Source organism: Dendropsophus ebraccatus, chromosome 9 (genome assembly GCF_027789765.1).
Source record: "Dendropsophus ebraccatus isolate aDenEbr1 chromosome 9, aDenEbr1.pat, whole genome shotgun sequence".
Classification (NCBI taxonomy): domain Eukaryota; kingdom Metazoa; phylum Chordata; class Amphibia; order Anura; family Hylidae; genus Dendropsophus; species Dendropsophus ebraccatus.
This window is the reverse complement of record NC_091462.1, coordinates 100,045,774-100,068,982: the sequence shown is the minus strand read 5'-3', so window position 1 is coordinate 100,068,982 and position 23,209 is coordinate 100,045,774. Positions and strand designations below refer to the sequence as shown.

At 46.2% G+C, this 23,209-nt stretch overlaps 2 protein-coding genes across 2 annotated transcripts in view; one reads left to right on the top strand and one right to left on the bottom strand.

Moving 5' to 3' along the window:
• The first annotated feature begins 2,862 nt into the window (after positions 1-2,862).
• NHERF2 (NHERF family PDZ scaffold protein 2) overlaps positions 2,863-23,209 on the top strand; it is a 131,692-nt gene continuing 111,345 nt past the window's right edge. The window contains exons 1-2 of the mRNA XM_069984044.1: positions 2,863-2,932; positions 22,430-22,554. The gene's annotated coding sequence lies outside the window, so the exon portion shown is untranslated. The remainder of the gene's footprint in view (positions 2,933-22,429; positions 22,555-23,209) is intronic.
• LOC138801828 (high choriolytic enzyme 2-like) lies at positions 4,290-19,340 on the bottom strand. Its single transcript, XM_069984926.1, has 13 exons — positions 19,275-19,340; positions 18,575-18,614; positions 17,791-17,841; positions 14,602-14,652; positions 14,353-14,505; positions 12,487-12,604; positions 10,311-10,489; positions 10,120-10,204; positions 7,128-7,252; positions 5,839-5,907; positions 4,901-5,191; positions 4,697-4,806; positions 4,290-4,541 (listed from the first exon to the last, which is right to left on the bottom strand). Exons 1-13 carry the CDS (start codon positions 19,338-19,340, stop codon positions 4,305-4,307), a joined length of 1,575 nt encoding a protein of 524 aa, XP_069841027.1. The 3' UTR covers positions 4,290-4,304.

Genomic DNA, 23,209 nt, shown 5'->3' with positions numbered 1-23,209 from the left:
ACAGCATACTGACTAATACCACCGCATACTGACTAATACTGCCACATACTGACTAACACCACCGCTGTTACTAAATAACATCCACTGTACACAGATCACTATCACCTCAACCAATCATATAAAGGTGGACAAAGCTCCACACAGGTTCTGTACTCCATATACATTACAGTGCAGTTACATCAGGTGACTCACAGGGGACGTCTTCTCTGATCGGAGTTCTTCCCTTTTCTTCTCCATATGCCCTGGGCCATTAGAGCTTCTCCGAGCCACAAATCCACAGAATCTGCCAGACAGACATATTAGGCTCCTCACTATGGCACCATCCTCATCTCTATACTAAGTGCACTTCTGTATTGGCCCCTTTACACCCTCACTTAGTAGGTAGGCTGCCTTTATGTGACCCCCTTATAGTATATGCATCCCTCTATGTAGCCCCCTTATAGATGGCCCCATCTATGTTGTCCCCCCACTTATAGATTGCCCCTTCCCCCCCCCCCTTATAGATGGCCCCTCCTCTCCCCCCCTTATAGATGGCCCCTTATCTCCCCTCCTCCCTTATAGATGGCCCCTTCTCTCCCCTCCCTTATAGATGACCCCTTCTCTCCCCCCTTATAGATGGCCCCTTCTCTCTCCCATCCCTTATAGATGGCCCCTTCTCTCCAGCCCTTATAGATTGTCCCCTCTCTCTTCTCACCCTCCCTTATAGATGGCCCCCTCTCTCTTCTCCCCCTGTTCCTTATAGATGGCCCCCTCTCTCTCCCCCTCCCTTATAGATGGCCCCCTCTCTCTTCTCCCCCCTTCCCTTATAGATGGCCCCCCTCTCTCTTCTCCCCCCTCCCTTATAGATGGCCCCCTCTCTCTCTCTCCCCCTCCCTTATAGATGGCCCCCTCTCTCTTCTCCCCCCTTCCCTTATAGATGGCCCCCCTCTCTCTTCTCCCCCCTCCCTTATAGATGGCCCCCTCTCTCTCTCTCCCCCTCCCTTATAGATGGCCCCCTCTCTCTTCTCCCCCCTCCCTTATAGATGGCCCCCTCTCTCTTCTCCCCCCTCCCTTATAGATGGCCCCCTCTCTCTTCTCCCCCCTCCCTTATAGATGGCCCCCTCTCTCTTCTCCCCCCTCCCTTATAGATAGCCCCCTCTCTCTCCCCCTCCCTTATACATGGCCTCCTCTCTCTTATAGATGGCCCCTCTCTCTTCTTTCCCCTCCCTTATAGATGGCCCCCTCTCTCTTCTCCCCCCTCCCTTATAGATGGCCCCCTCTCTCTCTCCCCCCTCCCTTATAGATGCCCCCCTCTCTCCTCTCCCCCTTTTCATTATAGATGGCCCCCTCTCTCTTCTCCCCCCTCCCTTATAGATGGCCCCCTCTCTCCCCCTCCCTTATAGATAGCCCCCTCTCTTCTCCCCCCTCCATTATAGATGGCCCCCTCTCTCTTCTTCCCCCTCCCTTATAGATGGCCCCCTCTCTTTTCTCCCCCTCCCTTATAGATGGCCCCCTCTCTCTTCTCCCCCCTTCCCTTATAGATGGCCCCCTCTTTCTCTCCACCCTCCCTTATAGATGGCCCCCTCTCTCTTCTCCCCCCTTCCCTTATAGATGGCCCCTCTCTCTTCTTCCCTCTCCCTTATAGATGGCCCCCTCTCTCTCCCCTTCCTTATAGATAGCCCCCTCTGTGGGTCGGGCCGAGTAATACTGCCCTTAGTGGCTCTAGCACCGTGATCATACTAGTTACTGCTCTCAGCAAACACCCACCCCCCCCCACACACACACACACAAACACACACAATACATGCTGTGTCAGTACAGCCACGCAAAGATTTTAACAGTTTTGGAGCTATCGGCATCATAATGAATCTGCTGGGTGGGTTAGCAGGCGGAACACGCCAGCCAATATGAATCCTGGCGTTATGTTGAATTTGATTTGACTACTCGATTTGACTACAAACCTCTCATTAACCCTTTGTTGGTAGGAAACTTACAAACATATGAAGGAACTATGTCTGTTTATACTTTATACCAGATACACCACTCTATAATTTGCTACAATACCAATAAGCAGATATCTAAACTGGCATCAGTATGAGGTGTCACCAACTAGATAATTTTTTTCTGCAAGAGCCCTACAGTTTACTGCACATATATTACAGTACTTTTAGTTTGGGGGATAATCAGGAATTTCCTGCTACAGTATAAATTGTATCTAAAATAATTTTTTTATATTTACTTTTTATCATTTTTAATTCTGGAGCAGTGACCAGCTTCGGTAGCAGGACCAGCAGTAGGGGGTAAGTATGGTGGGCTCTATCCAGGGTTAGGGTGGGTTTCGTCCACTTTCCCGGGAGGCAGGTTCCCTTTAAGGGTGGGGTCACACGTAACGTAATTGCAACGGATTTCTCATTTCGAGTTTGCAGCGAAATCCGCTGTGATTCCCGTACTGTCAGTTTGAATAGTTTTGCATACTTATATAATCCTATTCAAACTGAAAGTACGGGAATTGCAACTCGCAGTTTGAAATCCCCTGCGATTCCATTACGTGTGAACCCACCCTAAGAATGATTTTGAGGTCAGCTCAAAAGATGCGATCAACGAAAATCGAAAGAATTTTCAGATGGATGGAGGATCTGTCCACCATGACAGCCAGGTCCAGATTGGTAATCTGGCACACCAGGCAAATGTCCAGTGGGCCGCTACGATTACCAGTCATTATCTACCAAAGTAAAACACAATACAGGTGATAAATACAACATATTATTTATTTCTATGTATAAAAAATGAGAGTAACGTGATCTATACAACAGACAGCATAAAGCATAAAACAAGACAAATGCGTAAATTTCATAACATTCTTTGAATCTTCTCTTTCCATAGATTACATGCAAGAAAACAAGCTACAAGTAATGACTGACCAGAAGAGCCCAAGTGCCCTGCTCTCCTAATAGTAAGGCTACAAAAATGCTCTTCTACTCTATTATTGTTAACAGTAGTGGCAAGAACCATCACTAGGATAATTGCATGATTTCTGTGGTCTACTACTTTTCACATTTAACCTAAGGGCTGTTTTACAAGGCCTGTTTTGTTATGTAAGTGAGCGCCCATCTGCTAGATCGGAATTCGATTAGCGAGCCTATTACATGGCTTGATGATCGTGCAGCATTCCGGCATATTTAGAAAATAATAAAGTTATACTTACCTCTCCAGGCTCCCCCACCAGTGTTTTGCTGCCTTTTCCCCACTGACCGCAGCCGTCTCTGCAGTGACAGGCTGCTCAGCAAATCACTGGCCGAGATGGGACAGCACCAGTGATTGGCTGACCGGCCTGTCACTGCACAGACAGGTTAGGAAGTGTCAGTGGTGGCTGCAGTGAGCAGGTAATTGGCAGGCAGACACAAGGGGAGCCTAGAGAGGTAAGTATAACTTTATTATTTTCTATATTCTATCTTTATTAGGGTGCCTTTACACAGACAGATTTATCTGACAGATTTTTGAAGCCAAAGCCAGGAATGGATTTAAAAAGAGGAGAAATTTCAATCTTTCCTTTATGACCTGTTCAATGTTTATAGTCTGTTTCTGGCTTTGGCTTCAAAAATCTATCAGATAAATCTCTCTGTGTAAATGCACCATTACACAGAGCAATATCCGCCTGATTGTACCTAATTGGTCAGATAATCGCCCTGTGTAATAGGACACTAAATCTTAAGAACTCATACATCTCGCTACTGGAGGACCTGCCTAGACAAAAGGATCATTCAAATCAGTTACCCAAATAACCGGGAAAAAAAAGGGAGCACCACTCACAAATACCTGAGTACTAAACCAATGCATATGTAAAGTCAAAATACGCAAATAAGAAAAAAAAGCATATGCACTAAAAGGTGGCACATCAACCAATACTTCATTGAAAAGAATGCTATACAAACAAATACTAAACAGGAGCAGTAAAACTAGGAAGACAAGCCCTAAATACTACCAAACATTAAAAACACTTAAAGAGTAACATGGCGATCCCACTTGCGTCCAAGCTGGGATACCCCAAACATCCTGACCCTAGACAACATCATATGGGATGGCATACAAAAAATAACCATTTATATAATGCTGTGTGTAGATCAAAAAAGGTAAAGAAAAAATACAATTAAAAAATGCTCACCATTTGTTGTCCAGATCAAAGGGTGGACAGGACAGGAACACCCAGGGTGTTTAACTGCTCCTGTTTTGTATTTTTTGTATAGGATTCTTTTCAATAAAGTATTGGTTGATATGCTACCTTTTTGTGCTTATGCTTTTTTCTTCTTCAGGTATTTTTAAATCAGTTACTTGACTGGTTGGTAGATCACCCGAAAACCTCTCTTTGCAACACTTGAGTCACTGGTAAAAAGGAACTGCATTGAGTTTCCAGAGGAATCAATGGGTGACGGGAGATTCTTCCCACACAGATCCCTGAGCTGATAAAGAACACTGAAATCTTTTCCATCGTAGATCCTCAGCTTGTTGAACACACAACTGTTAGCATTACCCGCAATGTCAAAGTCTGTGAAGGTGACTCTGAACTGTAACAAAAAGATTAAAAAATGTTATTAGATTTCTTAGAACTATTACCATTAGGACCCCACTGACCCCAAGAAAAAGTGGTCTAGCTCTCCCTCCTCAGGAGTGTAATGCATAACTGAGACATATCAAAGCATAGAGAAAAATGTGTCATTACCTGCGTATCGGTGGTAATATTCCAGTGGCATTTAGCATTATTGGGGTAATTGTTGGGAAAATTTGGAGAAGTGAAAATTCCTTCTGATCCGGTCAAGGTCCCTCCACAACCTGTAGGAACATCAACAATGCCTTATAAATCCTGGACAATACATGGGGCATTTTGCAATGACTATAGTAAAAAAAAAGTAAATGGTCTTCTTACCGTTAAGAACTCTAATGGTTGGAGTGCTGGTAGTTATCGCTGTTGTTTTGGTGGTAGTTGTGGTTGCAATAGTAGTAGTTGTGATGGTGCGTGGAGTTATTCTGGTGGTGGTAGTAGTGCTTGGAGTTCTTCTGGTTGTTGTAGTGGTGCTACGGGTTGTTGTGGTGGTGCTTGGAGTTGTTGCAGTGGTGGTAGTACTGCTTGCAGTTCTTATGGTTGTTGTTGTGGTTTTTGGAGTTCTTGTGGTGGTGGTAGTGATGGTGGTGGTGGACTGTGCTGTCTGAGTAGTGTCTATAAAAAAAAAATCAATTGGTGAATTATATTTATTCACGTTTGGTCGGTGCTTTTAAGGGTATGTTCACAATGAGCAATATGCAAGGAATTGAAGAGGAATCCGCTCTTAATTTCCGCTTGAAATTCCTCCTGTAAAATATGTACAGAACAATGTCCCATTGTGTTTAATGGAATTTCCGCTCCGTTGTTCGCACTGCAGAATTTCCAAGCAGAATTTTCTGCCACAGATGTGATTTCCGCCGGATTCTGCTAGTATTCGGCCTTGTTCACACTGACCAAAAACGGCAACCACTCTCCGCTCAAAGAAGTGACATGTCAGAGGCGAGGAAGCGGACGTGCGCCTTCTCAATTATTCACTGCAGGACACTGAGCACGGTGGAATTCCACCGTTTTTGCTCAGTGTGAACGGGGCCTTCATCTCGAATTCTGCTCCTATTCTGCCAGAGCTAAATAGGCAAGGAATTTCAAGCAGAAAACTTTCCTCTTCAATTACTTGCTTAATAATCACCTATTCCTCAGTGTGAACATACTCTTACACAGAGCAATAACCCCCCAATAGTGGTAGATATTAGTACTACAGGCCATATAATTGAGTACATACAGTGACTCACAGATGATGTGTTTGATCACAGAAATTTTCTTACCTTGTTCCTCCCTATTTGGTGGAGAGTACCATGTCTTCGCCGTAAGGATTTGACGCTTTTTTGCAATACCTGACAGAAAAACGTGTGAGGCTTTGCATTATTCCAACACCAATCCCACCCACCTCCATAAAATCTCCCCATATATAGACCCCCAAATAATAGTAATGTTGGTAAAAGTTGGTAGGTAAGTAAGCCCTTTATCAGATAGATATTTTCTTTGTTAAATATATATGTCAAGCATTGCAGTTTGGAAGTCCCCTCCATTATAGAGGTAGTTCCCCCCCTCCCCTTCCATAAGTCATGATCCTCTATGTGGATTGGGGCTATTGGTCCAGTTGGTATCTGACTGTCGCCATAAATGTGCAGGCAAGAATAGTATTTTTTCATACACAACATATCAAAAGATTGCTGAAACCCAGTGAAGACTACTCAGGGGACCACTCAGTGTTTGCCTATAGAAACCCTTTAAAACAGGGGTCTCAAACTCAATTTACCCGGGGGCCGCTGGAGGTAGAGTCTGGGTAAGGTTGGGCCGCATTAGGGTTTCCACAAAAAAAACTCTTACAAAAAACATTCCAATGTCATCAAATGGTTTCTCTCCCCCATCCCCATGTTTCTCTCCCCCCTGATTCTCTTCCTTGTTTCTCCCCCATCCCCATGTTTCTCTCCCCCCTGCTTCTCTCCAGTTTCTCCCCCATCCCCATCTTTTTCTCCCCCCCCCCCCTTTCCTCCTCACCTCCTCTGAGATAGTCACTCCTGCTGTCTGCCTCACCTACTGGCCGCCCGTAGGGCCCGGACGTGCTCCTCCAATCAGCGGAGACCGGAAGCGTGGTGCGCTGCGGAGGGCCGTAGCGCACACGTAGATTGGATGCGTGCATCACAGCCCTTCGCAGCGCACCACGCTCCCAGTCTCCGCTGATTGCATAGGAGTAGCACGTCCGGGCGCTACAGGCGGCCAGTAGGTGAGGCGAGCCAGATGCGGCCATCAAAAGAGCCGCGTCTGGCTCGCAAGAGCTGGGCAGACGACATGCGGACTCCAGGGACAGCGCACACCACAGCAGCACATCACTCAGGGGCCTGCTGGGCTCCGAAAGTGACGTACTGCCGTGTGCTGCAAACTAAACCGCCCACATTATAATCCGCCACTGTCAGTGACACAGGGCCGCACTTAGAATAAAGTTATCATTGAGGTGGGGGCCGCAAACTAGTGTCCCGAGGGCCGCAGTTGGCCCCCGGGCCACGAGTTTGAGACCCCTGCTTTAAAATGACAGAAATGGCTGAATACTTACTGCAGTTGTATAGAGTGTTTATTTTGACGATATCCAAAGCACTCAGGGCAAAATCGCTTCCTAACTGGATACTGTTGTTGAGTATAGGGATGAGGGTTGGGAGATTGTTACTGGAGTATGCCGTGCTGGGAGAGAAGAAGAATATGTGAGTGAATATAGGTTACGTTACACAATGTCTGATATTGCGGGGGCTCGCAATCTAGTGACCCCCCCCCCCCATATTTTTCCCTATAATACAACCATATTCCTCACCAAATTAGGTGTACATACCCCCAAGTGTAATGGGGCAGTCTCTGTTTCTGGGTGCTGTCCCAGCTGCCCATATTCCTGCCCTTTTTGGTCCCAGGGGCAGGATGGACATTCAGGACCCATGTGGTTTTACTCTGAAGCTCATCATGGGAAAAACTACCGGACCATTAAGTCTTTTAAAGTGTTATTGTAGAAGTCTCTTTCTCACTTAAGTGGCAATCTTAGGGGGTCACAAGGAGCGTTTCTTCTGTCTTAAAGGACTAGTGCAGCAAGCAGGTGGCATCATCTGGAGCAAAGCGGCAAGAAGGGTTCCTGTTTTGTTAAGGGAAGGGACTGTCCATGTTAAGGGGGGCTGTTGGTATTTTTTCATTTTTGTTTTAATAAAGAAGGATTTTTTTTTATAAGAAACAGTTCGAATATCAAACATTGTAGAAAATTGGCTACATAATTTAACAATTCCAAGAGGTAAAAAAGTAAAATTTGACCTAAAACAAAAGTCTTTAAAGGGGTTATCCAGAGCAACAAAAACATGGCCACTTTCCCCCCTCTCTTGTCTCCAGCTCAGATGTGGTTTGTAATTAAGCTCTATTTACTTCAAGGGAACTGAGTTTGAAACCCCACCCAACCTGGAGACAAGAGATGGGGGAAAGTGGCCATGTTTTTGTAGATCTGGATAACCCCTTTAACTTTTAACCAGCTGATCCATGTAGTGGTCATCAGTGATGTATGAATGACCACGGTATATGAGTGTGAGAAGGAAAAGAAGGGGAGGGGAGGGCGAAGTGGGGTGTATGGAAGGCTCTCCAGAGGGAACACAATTTGAGGGTGGGTGAGCTGTGAGGTGTCGTGACGGGACGTATCACGACTATTTTTAAGAGGAAGCTAACCAAGAGCTCATGTCAGGACCATCACGCAATAGAATCGCGATTGGCATCCTCTGCCTCCATCTTCTCCATGCAAATTATGTAGTTGACCTCGGATACCCATTCTGCAAAGGATGGAGAAGTAGAGGACTTCCAGTGGCATGGCCGCACCACTCTAGCAGCAGCCAGAAAGTGAAAAAGCAGTCATCACTGAACTGAAGAGATGGAGCCTTAGGGTGGTATTACAGGGGCCGATGGGGGCCTGATAATACCTGTAAACGAGCGCCGATCTGCTAGATCAGTGCTCGTTTACTGGGCCTATTACACGGCCCGATAGTCGTTTAACAAGGGCTGCAGGGACATCGTTACCAATGTCCTTGCAGCCTTTGTTTAAACTGTATACATCTTCTCCCCTTGTCTGTGCGCTCCAGCTTCACAGTGGCTTGTCTCAGCTGACAGGCCGCTCAGCCAATCACTGGCCGCGGCGGTCCCGGCCTGTGATTGGCCAAACGGCCTGTCAGCTGACACAGGCCGCTGTGAAGCCGGAGCGCACGGGACCCGGGGAGAAGCTCAGAGGAAGAGGAGCCCTGCAACCTGGATGGGTATGTATTCCTCTTTGCATATCATCAACGTCGGCCGCGCACCGCTATTACACGTATGATGCGCTGTCGGCGCACGACGATTATAGGTCAGAACCTATATCAACGATCAACCGATGACAACGATCATCGGCTGATCGTTGTCTTTATTACACGGAACGATAATTGGCCAGATCGTTCCGTGTGATAGTACCCTTAGATCTTGGATAGGAGGACAATTTGAGCTGTGACAGGTACTAAGCTATTCGTAAGAGAATTATATAATGCAATTATTTTGGACCAATATCTGGAAAGATGTGAGCAGCTCCACCAAATGTGTAGCATGGTCCCAGAGGCAGATGAACATCTCTGACACAGAGGGGAAGATCGAGTATAACAGGGCAGGGTGACAATACCACCGGGTTAAGATTTTATCATTTTTCTCCTGTGCGTGACATGCCATTGGGAGCTTGTGTGTGAACAAAAAGCATTTGTCCCAATCTTCAGTACTAAATTGCACACCAAGCTTTGGTGAGACCCTCACACCAAAGCTCCAGGTGTGGGTCACTTGTAGCTTTAAGGGTATAGGAGTCCATGAATATCATTGTATATGGTCCCCTTCTGTGTTACTACATGATGACCCTAAAGCTAGAAATGTTATGGGTGCACCCTGCAACTATCTTTCTTGAAGGCATCCGAATATATAGTGGTACGGTGTATATTCCAACACATAAAAAGCGCTTACTTGAAGATGCACCATATTATTCTGTGCATCAGGCATGGGTCATAAAATGAAAACAATGATGAGATTTTACCTATATATAAAGTGTTTTCTCACCTGACAAAGGGAAAAAAAACAAGAATAACACATACTCACCCTCTCCATTTGCTTCTGGTCCAATGCCGCAGCTTTACTGTCCCTGGCGAAGTGCCCCCATGATGTTCCTGTATACTCAGCATAGGCACCTGAATGCTGGGGACAGTAAGTGGCCAAAGCAGCCTTTGCAGGGAGACATCATCAGGGGCTTCGACCAAGGACTATGAAGCAGCAACGGTGTCAAACTGGAAGTGAGGAGAGGGTGAGTATGTTATTTTCTTTTTTTTGCCCTGCTATTGTCGTCCATACACATAAGATGTAAGACTGACTAAAAAATGTGTATGAAGGTGTCCTGGACTCCTGACTCCACACTGTCTATGTGGACTTGAGGAGAAATAGCTGTCGGTCGAATGAGCATATACAGCTTTACACTTGGAATAAAGATAGTAAACTGTATGTACATTGATACAAATGTGTCTACTCACTTCTTATAGTGCATAATGGAGCGATAGTCATAAGCAGTAAGGTCGTTGTTGTAGGTGTCACTCATTTCGAAATTAGACCTCGCACCTGCAATGAGATAGTTAGGTTACTTATCTAGGTCTATATCTGTGGATAGTCAGGAGAAGGACCATCAAATGCATTTTAAAATAATATCACTTGGTAAGGGACTTACTTTGCTGGATGTTATTCCACTGAACTTCTACATAGTTATCTCGGTCAAATCTCACATGTTCATGGTTAAGGCCGAGAGCGTGCAGAACCTCATGGATGACAACGCCTGTCCACACACAGTCAGGTTCTTCCAGGGAGAGGGTCTGGGCACCACCCATGAAACCCACTGGAGACCAACACCTGCAAAACAGAAGATGATGACAATTGTGGTGAAGAAAACAATAGGGAATATGCATAGGACAAAAAATGTGGAATCTATGAGAAGGCGTGGTGGAAGGTTCTCGAAAAATCTAATGCCTGAGAACTTACGCACCACATACAGACCACCAGCCAATGTCCTATGTCTTAGCTTCAAAGATCAGCGATACCATGTCTGCCATCTTATGTTCTCGTACAAACCAAGATACATATCTCCAAGACATTTGAGGTTCACTACATCTTGTGCGTCTATGCTGACCCATTGTGACTGACATGATTGCCTTGTAACGACCCTCAGTTGTCAAGTAGACATGTTATGAGCTACATTGGTGTAATCATTCTGACTCCCATCACCAGAAATGCTCCCATAACTACCATTTGGGTTCTCAGTCCTCTACATGTCTTGGTAGTCATCAGAAGACTCTTTTAATATTCACTTTAGGTCTATAGCTTAAAGGGGTCTTCCACTGAAAAATAACTTTTCATATGTTGCTGCCCATGGGGAGAACATAAAAAACAGCCTATATAAAGCAAAAGTAAAGCCAGGATGGCACTACCTGAACGGGATACCACGCGGCACTCAGGACTCCACAGTATATGCAATAAACATTTGCTGAAGTTTACATTGAGTGCCGCAAGTCATTTTTACTTATTTCTACCTTTCCACGCTCCCCATTGTCCTGCCACATCATGTTCAGCTCTCCGGCTGAGCAATCCTGCCTCCACTTCCGAGACGTACTTGTCTGGCAGTGACAGCCTGCTCAGCCAATCACTGAGGAGATAGGATAGTGCTGCAGCCAGTGTTTGGCTGAGTGGGCTGTCACTGCTGAGACAAGTAGCCTCTGAAGTATAGGTGGTGTCATTCAGTCAGGGCCTGAAAATTACGTAGGGTGACACCAGGGGAGCACAGAAAGGTAAGAATACACTGTTTGTTATGTTCTCCGCATGGGCAGCAACATGAACATTTTTTTGAGAAGAATACCCCTTTAAAAGGGTCAGTTGAAAGGATTTCCCTATTTAGGACCTTCAGCCATAACAGCCACCACTGAAGGACCAAGGATAGTCATGCATTAGCTCATTGACTTCAATGTAAACTGTGTAATACTTCAATAAACCTGTGTGGGTAAAAAGTTTTTATGGTTAACAAAACACCATCACTAACCTCAGGGAAACTCAGCAATTAAAGTCAATGGAGTATTCAATCAAGAGTCTCCATTGATACTTTACCACCTGAAAAAATTTGAATATGCATAAACAGGGTTCATGGAGCCTCAGTTACAAGTCTCAAAACATGGGAATAGCCAGATATCCCTCCTAGGAAGGAAGCCCATTGCCAAGGGGGTGCCTCCCAGTGGAGAGAGCAACAAAACACCCTGATTTGTAGCCCCTTAAGCCCCACGTACTTGCGAGTATTGGGACACAAATAGGGAAGTATTCGGGAATTGCCCCTCGTCAGTGTGGAGTAGGATTTTGGCTCCACAATGACGAGGGGCAATTCCCAGGAAACAGCTGTCTGTGGATATATACCTGGCTAAGGTAATTCCCTTGTCATGTCACAATACTTGCAACTGAGTGGGCCTTAAGGGGCTACATATCAGGGTGGTTTGGTGATCTCCCCACTGGGAGGCACTACTTAGCAAAGGGTCTCCTTCCCAAGAGGGATATTTGGCTATTCCCATGGTTTGAGACTTACATCTAAGGCTCCTGTTTTTATTTTACGGTTACCCACAAATTTCAGCTGATTGATGGGAGTCATAAATGTGAGACACCTTGTGATTGGCTTATTGTTGGAAGACTCAAAGCAGACTATAAAATAACATTACATAGTCCATGACTAGCATTATATGTCCTAGTTAATGATTACTCGCCATCTTCACGTCACATCATACTTGATAAACAATGAATATGTATTTATTTGGCTCTAGACATACTATACACTCAACCTACCACTTGAATAGCCAGCTTGTATTTGTACGTACCCTTTAGCAGCCTTGAAGTCGATGTAGTCCGTCTCTGTCGTCTTTTTTATGAAGCGTATGCAGGTGACATCCTGCATGTCACTTAGGGATGATGAAATTACAGAGTTCAGAAGGGAACCTGAGGAAGACAGAAGAAATACATTATATAATGCCTGACAGCTGCTTTCTCCTATTCTTGTACACTGGCACACCCAAAATTCATTGGGTTTGCAACCAGCTCCAAACGGGCAGACCTCCTATGACCTCCTAAGCGTGGGCGGGCAAGGCAAATATTGAGCTAAGTAGGGGTGGGTCATTGCAACCATAAATGTATGCGTCAGGCATAGAATAGCAGCTACAGTGTATTAGTTAAGGGGGGACTTGCAGTGTCCCAGAGCGGAGTCACTGTCTTTTCTAAACAAGTATAGGTCGGTACCATGGGTTTGAATAACCTCTGAGACTGAGGTCTGTAGTATGAGGTCTGGGGATGGTGTCACACAACACCATCCCCTGAAACACAGTCTATCAGAGGCTTCACATTCAGTCACAGGGTGGGTTTTGCCCAATCCAAGTGCTGCCTGAATATGTAAGTGGAGAAGTAGTTTCAGTTTCGGTTGTCTGTCTTTAGCCTAGTCTGAGGAGGAGAGAGTGTAGACTAGTCAGGTTTTCAGAGAGTTATAAAGATATTACAAAAGAGTTCTGGAGCTAGCCATGTCTGGCTGGAGTACATTTAGGGGAATGGAAGAGATAGGGATAATTTATCCACTCAGAGGGACTGTCTGAGGAGAAAATTAGGAGGGTTTGTCTACAGTCAAGTCTATCTGCTTGGAGTCCGGGACTTCTGCTCCCTTCAGTCTGGGCTCTTGATAGCTTTGTCCAGCTAGTCTGTCCAGCTTGATCCAGCTTCTTACCTTGCGATCTGTATTTCTGGTTTCCTGAACCCCTTTGCTTGTTTCTAGCCTTTCTTTGTCTTTTGGTTCTGTGTGTTGCTTAGTCCTCAGTGTGCCTCGCTTGTCCTCAGTGTTCCTTGCGCTGTCCCCAGTTCATCTTGCGACATTCTCTGGCTTTGGGTCCACCATTACCTTGTTGTATGTCTGGCTTTGGCTCCACTGTTACCTTGTTGTATCTCTGGCTTTGGCTCTACCATTTACTTTGCCTACTGTCTGTTATAGTGCCTTGTCCTAGTATCTCCTTTCCGTGTGTTTTAGTGATTCTGACCTGGATTTCGTGACCTCGACCTTTCTTGTGGATTTTGCTTCTGTACTTCTGCTGCCCGTTTGTTGCCAACCTTGCCCGACGACTATTCTTTTATTGTGTGAGTTTCGTCTTGTCTTGTTTTGTGTTTGCTTGTACTGCAGCGTAGGGAATGCCGCCCAGTTGCTCGCCGCCATCTTCGGGCGGATTGTGGCAAGTAGGTAGGGACAGCGTGGGGGGTGTTAGCTATAGGGCCCACTTGTCCTGTGTCTTTGTTCCCAGGGGCCCTGACACCCGTACTACCTACACCAAACAGCATTTAGCTGCAACTTAACTAAACTACCTGTTCAAATACACCACAGATCAACCTTGTACAAAGGGATCTTGGATAACAAGTTGACAATCAATTATACTGTTCACTACTGTGCAAAAAACGCATAAGTTGTACTGTTTACTGAACTCTTCAGTAAAAGCATTAACTGTTTAAGAACCGGAGTATCTTTAATACTACACAACACTCAGTACTCTGCCTAACTGCAGCAACTGCAACTCCTAGTACTGTGGTGGTGCTGAGCCAGCGTATCCAGGGGTGGTCAGCTGATCCCACTTCTGGCTCACTGGGAAAAATCCTGTGTAATGCTCCGTGCTCCCCAACATCTGCCCCCATCCAATCTGTCTAAATGCAATAATTACCAAAATAATCAGGTATGACGTAAGGGATGTAGACGTTTCCATCTGAAGACTTGGGCCACAAGCAGACACCGTGAGGACATGGAGAAGCACTTTTGCTAACACTATCGGCAATGTCCAGATTTGTGATGATGTATTTTCCAGTAAAGATGGTCTCTGGGTGATAAAAAGGTGGTAACAGAGGGATGTTAGTACAATGGAACATCATCTCTTATGGGATGCAACAGAATTGAAAGATCTCCATATACTTACCATTGTTGGCTTTGGAGATTCTGTCAAACACGCTCTGATATCCCTGGGTAACTGTAAGTATTAAACAAGATATAAACTTTTTAGAAAAGATCCAACTATAGGTCAGTGAATATAATATTTTGGTCCCTACCAGAGACGGTCACTAAGGGACCTCTCTAGTGTGTGTGAAGTGTGCCAGTACAGACGTGCCACTAAGTACCCCTGTCTAAAGGTGTCACAATCTGGGATGAAGGGTGCACATTCTACACTTCTGCCACTAGGTGTCACCAAAGCCTATCTATTGCACCGTATTTGCTTGATTTTCTGCACAGCTGAGGGAAAGAAAAGGGTTAACTGATATTATTCTGTGTCCTGTTTTGTCCAATCACTGCTAGGCCTGGCTTAGGCCAGGGCCCTGGGAGGTCTTTTGGTCTGTAGTCAGTAGTGGAGTTGGGGTGAGCTTAAAAGAGATTAAAAGAGAAGTCCAGTGAAAATTTTTATTAAAGTATTATATTGCCCCCCCTAAAGTTATACAAATGATCAATATACAGTTACTACGGGAAAGGCTTATATTCAGTTCACTTCTCCTAACGGGGAGTACTGCACTATTTAGGCAAGGTCCCCAAGACAGTCCCTGAATCTATTCCAAGTCAAGCAACACTTCTTTTACTTCTACTTTCTACTCTCAGTAACTACCTCAGGCACAACCTGCACCTAATATTGCACTTAAAGCGATTCTGTACCCACAATCTGACCCCGCCAAACCGCTTGTACCTTCAGATAGCTGCTTTTACTCCAAGATCTGTCCTGAGGTCCGTTCAGCAGGTGATGCAGTTATTGTCCTAAAAAACAACTTTTAAACTGGCAGCCCCGTGCCCAACGGCCGTGGCTTAGAATATCTGTGCCCTAACTTTGCACCATCCCTCCATCCATCCTCCCTGCCCTCTTCATCATTGGGAATGCTCCAGGCAGATTTTTTATTATTCACCCCCTGTGTCGGCACATGGGCTGGATCGTTAAGGCACCTGTGCAATGTTCAGACAGTAGAAAATGTTCTAGAGGCATTCCTAATGACAAAGAGGGTGGGGTGGAGGGGGGTGCAAAGTTAGGGCACAGATATGCTAAGCCCCGGACGTTTGACACAGGGCTCCCAGTTTAAAAGTTGTTTTTTTAGAACAATAGCTGCATCATCTGCCGAACGGACCCCAGGACAGATCTTGGAGTAAAAGCAGCTATCCGAAGGTACAAGTGGTTTGGGGGGGTCAGATTGTGGGTACAGAGTCGCTTTAAATTCTCGAGAAAAGTCATTCCTTGTTTAAGTGCTGGACCTGCACCCACACCCACACATTGTGTTACCCTTTACAAAGCCCATTGCCAGTGTTCTTGGTGGTTGGTTATGCCACTCCTGGCCACCATGACAAGTGCCCCAGTGAAAACACCAGAGCCCACTTGCTGTTGCCATCTAAGCACCCAGGGCAACGGCATGTGCATACACTATTTGTGAACATACCCTAACACAAGGCAAGTATGAATAAAATATAATAAAATGGATCATGCATGCAGTGGCGGTCTTTGGCACCAAGCACCCCAAGCGATCGCTTAGGGCCCCCAACATCCAGGGGGGCCCCCATGCCCCGCTCTTGTGCTCAAGACCGCTGGACAGGGCCACTGCCCCGCTTGCTGCTGCCATCTGAACTGTAACTATGAGCACTCCTAATGAGCGCTCATACTTACATGCAGCAGCACTGACAGGGCGGGAGACATTGGCTCCCTTCCTGTCAGTCACTCTTGTGGCCGCAGGAAGGGTTTTCCCTGCGGTCACAAGTGGCAGCTTTGTCCTTGTGGTGCCGGCGCTCCAGTGACATCATTGGAGCATCGGCGCCAGGACAAGGGGAGCGCGGCCTCTTGTGATCACAGGGAAAACCCTTCCTGCGGCCACAAGAGTGAAGAGAAGAGGAGACGCCCAGACCCAGGTGAGTATAAGTGTTTGTTTTATTGTGTTATATACTATATGGGAGGGGGAGGAGCACACAGGGGTCTGTTTAACTGGGGGAGCGCACATCGGGGGTCTATATAAATGGGGGGAGCACACAGGGGGGCTATATAACAGGGGGAGCACACAGGGGGGCTATATATCAGGGGGAGCACACAGGGGGGCAATAGACTACTGGGGCTTCACAGAGGGGTCTATATACTACTGGGGGCAGCAGAATGGGGTCTATATACAACTCGGAGAGCACACAGGAGGTCTATATCCAAGTGGGGGAGCACACAGGGGGGCTATTTACTACTGGGGGAGTACACAGAGGTCTATATACTACTGGTGGGGCACACAGGGGGTCTATATACTACTGGGGGAACATACAGGGGGTCTATATACTACTTGTGAGGCACACAGGTGGTCTATATAAAACTGGGGGAGCACACAGGGGTCTGTATACTACTGGGGCAGCACACAAGGGGTCTATATAATACTGGTGGGGCACACAGGGGGTCTATATACTACTGGGGGAACCACACAGGGGGTTTATATACTACTGGAGGAGCACACAGGGGTCTATATCTAAGTGAGGGAGCACACAGGAGGTCTATATCCAAGTGGGGGAGCACACAGGGGGCTAAATACCCCTGAGGGAGCACACAGGGGGCCTATATACTAGTGGGGGAGCACACAGGGGGTATATACAACTGGGGGCAGCACACAGGGGGTCTATATACGACTGGGGCAGCACACAGGAGGTCTATATACTTCTGGGGGGGAGCACACAGGGGGGCTATATATAACTGGGGGAACACACAGGGGTCTATATACTACTGGGGAAGCAAACAAGGGGTATATACTACTGGGGGCAGGACACAAGGGGTATATAATATTGGGGACAGCACACAAGGAGTATATATTACTGGCAGTAGCGCACCAGGGGTATATACTACTGGGGGCAACACACAGCGGTCTACCATCTTATATAATCAGATCATTACCCATGTGTAATCTATTATTGCTCAGGATGTGCTAAATATGCCCCGAGACGTCATATATAAAATGCCTATTGTTTTTGGACCTGATGCTTTCTGGTGCTGTACTGTATCAACAACTACATGTAATGCAAAGTACAGGGGAAGAAATGCAATGGCGCCACCTAGAGGACAAAACCAATAGTAATTTAATCTCTACATGCTGATTCTGTTACATGGAAGCAGATAACTTACTGTTAGCAGCGACTTCTTCTGAAGGGTTGCTTTGTACTTGCGGCTCAGGATCTGTGGATTTGTAGACAATAAATGTTTGATAGAAGATGCAGGCGGCTTCCCATCCCTCCCCCATGCTTTATACTGCAGCACTGCTCTCTGTTAGCTCAACTTGTACAGATCAGCAGTACATGCAGAACTAATTTCAATAAAATCAACTGTAATACTATAATTTATTAGGCAATTGCACATATAAGGAGGCAGCTACCACTCCTGTATTACTGCACAACAAGGAAGAGGAGACATTCAGGAGTCCTGAAAACACAGGGAAAGATGTAATAGCGGCCATACAACTTTCTACAGGGCAAATTACAATAAACAAAGTAAATGGCCAGATGCCCATAATGAATTAGTAACACCTATATATGTATCTAAAATAAAGAGTAAGGCTGTATTCACACTGTGTCTTTGCAGTCCGTTTAAGGGATCCACTTTTAAATGGTTACTTTTAACGTACACAAAAACGTAAAAAAAAAAATTCTACTTTGATCAATTTTTTTATAATGGAATTCAATGAATAGTCGTATGTGAACCCAGCCTAAGAGTGCTAAGTGCAATGTGCCGAACAGGGACATAACTAGGATTCATTGGGCCCCATAGCAAAAAACTTAATGGCTCCCCTCCAACATATTCACCTGCCCTGCTCAGCGCAGTCCCCCGATGTGCCGGGGAGCTGGGAGAACAAAGGAGCGCCATGCCAGGCAGGGTGAGTATGTGTATGTGGGGGGCTCTTGTTCACACTTACCTGGTGCGTTCCCTGTGTCTCTTCTCTCCCTTTGCAATCTCTGTTAATATACAAAATAACAATTCAGATAGGAAAGCTGACATAGGCATAGATGTAAGACAGGTGGGAATGTTATTTCTATAGAGCAGGGATGGGGAATGCTCAGACTTCCAGCTGTCAAAACTATAATCCCCATCATGCCTGGATAGCCAAAGCAAAGCTTTGGCTGTTCAGAAATGATGGGAATTGCAGTTTTGCAACAGCTTGAGGGCCAAAAGTTCCCTATCCCTGGAATAGAGGGAAGGAGATAAGTGGCCGGCAGGCAGGTCAGGTTATTAGAGGTAGGGCAACCCCAATAGACATAAGACAGACTGATTCTTTTTATGAAGGACGAGGGATAAGTGGCTGCTAGATATATAGTATGCCGCTTATCTATAGAAAACAAAGGATCCGAGAAACATCCAATATATGTTTCTCGTAATGGAAACCATCAAGCTGATCTCATAGACATAAGATCCCACCAAAAAGATTTAATGTCCCTGACATACCCAGAGTCATACTAAGAGAGAATTTACTATACATCAGTAACGTCATCTGGAACCACCTTATAGCAATTGTTATGGTCCGCCTTATGGGTATATAGTATTATGGATCTGATAGAGAACATTTATATTCTGCCAGTTTATAAAACTCTATCCAATTGATGTAAATCCCCACTTACCAGGGATGGGAAAGCTAAGCAGACGGAACATAGGGTGGCCAGCAGTAGGGTCCTCGTGGTGTTCATGATGGTCTTGAGATGCCTACAAGTTCTTCAGTGGCTACAAGACCATAGTCCCCTTCGCCTTGTCTTTCTCCTTATATACTCCCTGAACACACCCATATCTCTAGGGTAATGCTCAGTATCTACAGTAAATGGTATAACAATGGACTGGAGGGACACCTTTTATCTTCCCAGATGGCTGCTGTGATACACCTCCCATTCACACATTCACATCTACAAATGTCATCTCTTTCAGATGAACTGGGCTCTTCCAGTAAATCCTCATGCCATATGGATGACCCCATATGTGTAACAAAGGTCAAAAAGCCATACTACAAAGTTCAAAAAGCCCTACTACATACTCAGTAGTAGATCTGTCACAATAACTCTTGGTGGGGGGGGGCAATCTCCTGGTTTCCACCATTTTATATCCCTCCTAATTCTCCTATATAATTGATGGGCTTTGCTCGATGTGCCTGCCTGGAAAACATGGATACAGCTGTAGGTCTTAGGCTAGAGATGAGCAAACTTCGAGCATGTTCGAGTTAGTCTGAACCCAAACTCTTGGCATTCGATTACCGGTGGCTGAAGAAGTTGGATGCAGCCCTAGGGGGTCCTGGAAAGCATAGATACAGACATAGGCCATAGGCTATATCCACATTTTCCAGGACTCCCCAGCGCTGCATCCATCTTTTTCAGCCACCGGTAATCAAATGCTGAGAGTTTGGGAACAGACAAACTAAAACATGCTTGACGTTCACTCATCTAGTTATAGGCTGTAGCAGATTGGTGCTCATTTACAGCATACCTCAGAATGTGTAATACAGCCTAAGGCCGGTGTAGCAGACCAGATTAAAGGGGTTGTCCGGCGATAAAAAATTATTCACAGAATAACACACATTACAAAGTTATACAACTTTGTAATGTATGTTATGTCTGTGAATGGCCCCCTTCCCCGTGTCCCACCACCCCCACCCGTGTACCCGGAAGTGTGGTGCGCTATACATTACCTGTCACGTGCCGACCACGGTCTCCGATCCTCAGCAGTGATGTCTTCTTCGGGAAGCCAGCGGATCTTCCCGAGTGCCGGCCGCCCTCTGCAGCGTCATCCGAAGCTCAGCCGCGATTGGCTGAGCATAACTGTGCTCAGCCAATCGCGGCTGAGCAGCTGATGACGTGGCCGCGTCATCAGCCGCTCAGCCGCGATTGGCTGAGCTCAGTTATGCTCAGTCAATCGCGGCTGAGCTTCGGATGACGCTGCAGAGGGCGGACGGCACTCGGGAAGATCCGCTGGCCTCCCGAAGAAGACGTCACTGCTGACGATCGGAGACCGTGGACGACACGAGATGCGGTGAGTATAATGCACCACACTTCCGGGTCTAGCGTGGGTGGGGGGAAACACGGGGAAGGGGGCCATTCACAGACATAACATACATTACAAAGTTGTATAACTTTGTAATGTGTGTTATTCTGTGAATAATTTTTTATCGCCGGACAACCCCTTTAACTCCTTCCAGATTATAACCAGGCATATTGGGTGGGATTAACTTTACTATGGGCCTCGGGCTGTTCACTAAGCTTGGGCCCCCAACCCACTGTAACTATGGCGGCACTAACTTAATTCTTTTTCCTCCATAATGCAGCCTGTAAAGGACCTGTGGTAACATCAATGTCACATGATAAGGGCCTTTAATATATTCTCTAATGTTACTGCATTGTCTGCTGGCTGCAGTTTTGCCCTGATTTGTACAAAATTGCGGTAAAAAGCAGCGATTTTTATGCAAATCATGACTGAACATAAGTCTGTTTGGGGGGCCATGGGCCCCTCAGGAGCTCAGGGCCCCGGGCTACCGCCCGAAACGGACCTATTATAATCCGCTACTGCCTGGGCAAGAGTATACCCCGGGGTATAAAATAGCCTAGGCCAGAATATACCCATCCTGGCCAGAATATATCCATAATGTCGAACCAGGCCCCTTGGCTCCTTGCTTCATTAGTGGAGCAGCAGAACACAGGCAGCTCCCCTGCTGCAATAATGAAGTTAGGAGCTGTGAAGGCAGCCCCAGACCACCCCAGAGAAGAGGGTGAAGAAGCACCACCCCTCCTGCCGAAGGGCCTGCTGCCTGGGAGGACATCACCTGCGGCCCTCCATGTGTGAGTTAAAGCAAGGGCGTTCAGGGGGCGGGATCACTGGTGCCAGGGGTGGGGGTAGTCCCTTGGGGTACACTAAACGGTATCTGGCTGGCAAGGGTATTCCTCATACAGTATTCACCCCCCCCCCATCCATATGACATTCAGTATATAGGGAGGGGAAGGGAAGGCTCCAGTATAATAAAGTTCCCCCCTCCCCCATATGGGGCCAGCACCCTCCTATGTCTGTGTCCACATAAGACTGTCCAAAATCTGCCTGCCCTTATAATTAATCTATCTTTTGGACAGCCTCATATGGACTACAACCCCCCCCCCCCTTATTGAATTTATGCATGGTGTGGGTTGTAGTCCATTTTATATTAACATAAGGGGGCACAGTATACCTGTGTAGGTGGTGGATGGGCAGGTTAATGGGGCCCACTGTTACAAGAGGATGCTGTGAACACCACTATGTTAGGGTGAGACTTAGGCTAGGTTCACACTGCGTTTTTGCAATAGTTTTTTTTCATCCATTTTTTGCAAAAAACGGATTGCAAAAACGGAGTGTGAACCTAGCCTTAGAATAAAGTCTCCTCTAATATGCAACAGCTCACCGCAATGGCAAGATACAGACCCACTACAGACATGAAAATAGTTAAAAGCAGCCCCCCCCAACTGCCAAAAAAACTTCCATAAAAATAATGAGGCTTGGTTACCACTTGAAAATGGTATAAACTGCCCCACCACGTTTTCAAGTGGTAACCAAGAGCCTCATTATTTTTGTGGGAATTTTTTGGCAGTTGGGGGGGGGGGGGGGGCTGCTTTTAACTTTTTTTCATGTCTGTAGTGGGTCTGTATCTTGCCATTGCGGTGAGCTGTTGCATTTTTCTGTGTGTTTGTAACTTCAGCCATAGCAACGTGCTCCTGCCTAGTGTGAATGGTGTTCCAGGAGAGCTAACCAAATTTTTTTTTATTTTCCTCAGATATACCTGGGTGCTGCCTATTTAGAGAAAGTGATGTGACAGCTGTCCTTAAGTATCAACCAAGACACGTGAAAGCACCTGAAGATCTCTTAGTTATATCTTAACAAGAAAACTTAGAAAAAAAGGTAGGACCCATGTTGTTTACATATCCTGCATTAGCAGTCATGATATCTGTCCCCAGCTGTCCTTGCCCTATAGTCAAGGATTCTCAGACCCTAATGTAAAAAAAAAGAGCAGGACAGAACAAATTCTCCTAGCCATAAACAAAGTAAATAGACAGAGCGGGGGCCACTTTCTCCATAGCTGCTTACACAGTATTACACACAGCACATAAACATTTTAAGAATATAAAATGGAGGAAACGAGACAAGATGGCCTCTTAACTCCACAACTGTGCCTAGTGGAACTGCACACAGTATAACATTAAAGTGAATGTACATGACCTGGTTGGTGCCAGAGCATAGATCACGCGACATGGTCCATTTTTCAAATCGCCACCTTGTTTCCAGGCGAGGCGTGGCAGGAGCAGTAGGCAGGAGATGGTGCTGCAGAGGCCAGTGGACGTGACCGCAGGTGACAGGCTATACACAGGAGCAACGGTGATGCAGGGGAACAGGAACCAGGAACAAGGACTAGGGACAAGGTGGCGGATAGGAATCAGGAACAGGGACTAGGAACCAGGTAACGGACGGGAATCAGGAACAACAGGGAGCTGGGCCAAACGCTATGGGAAGCATGTAGAGGCTCCAACACCTGTAGTGGGGCAGGGCTGGAATAAAT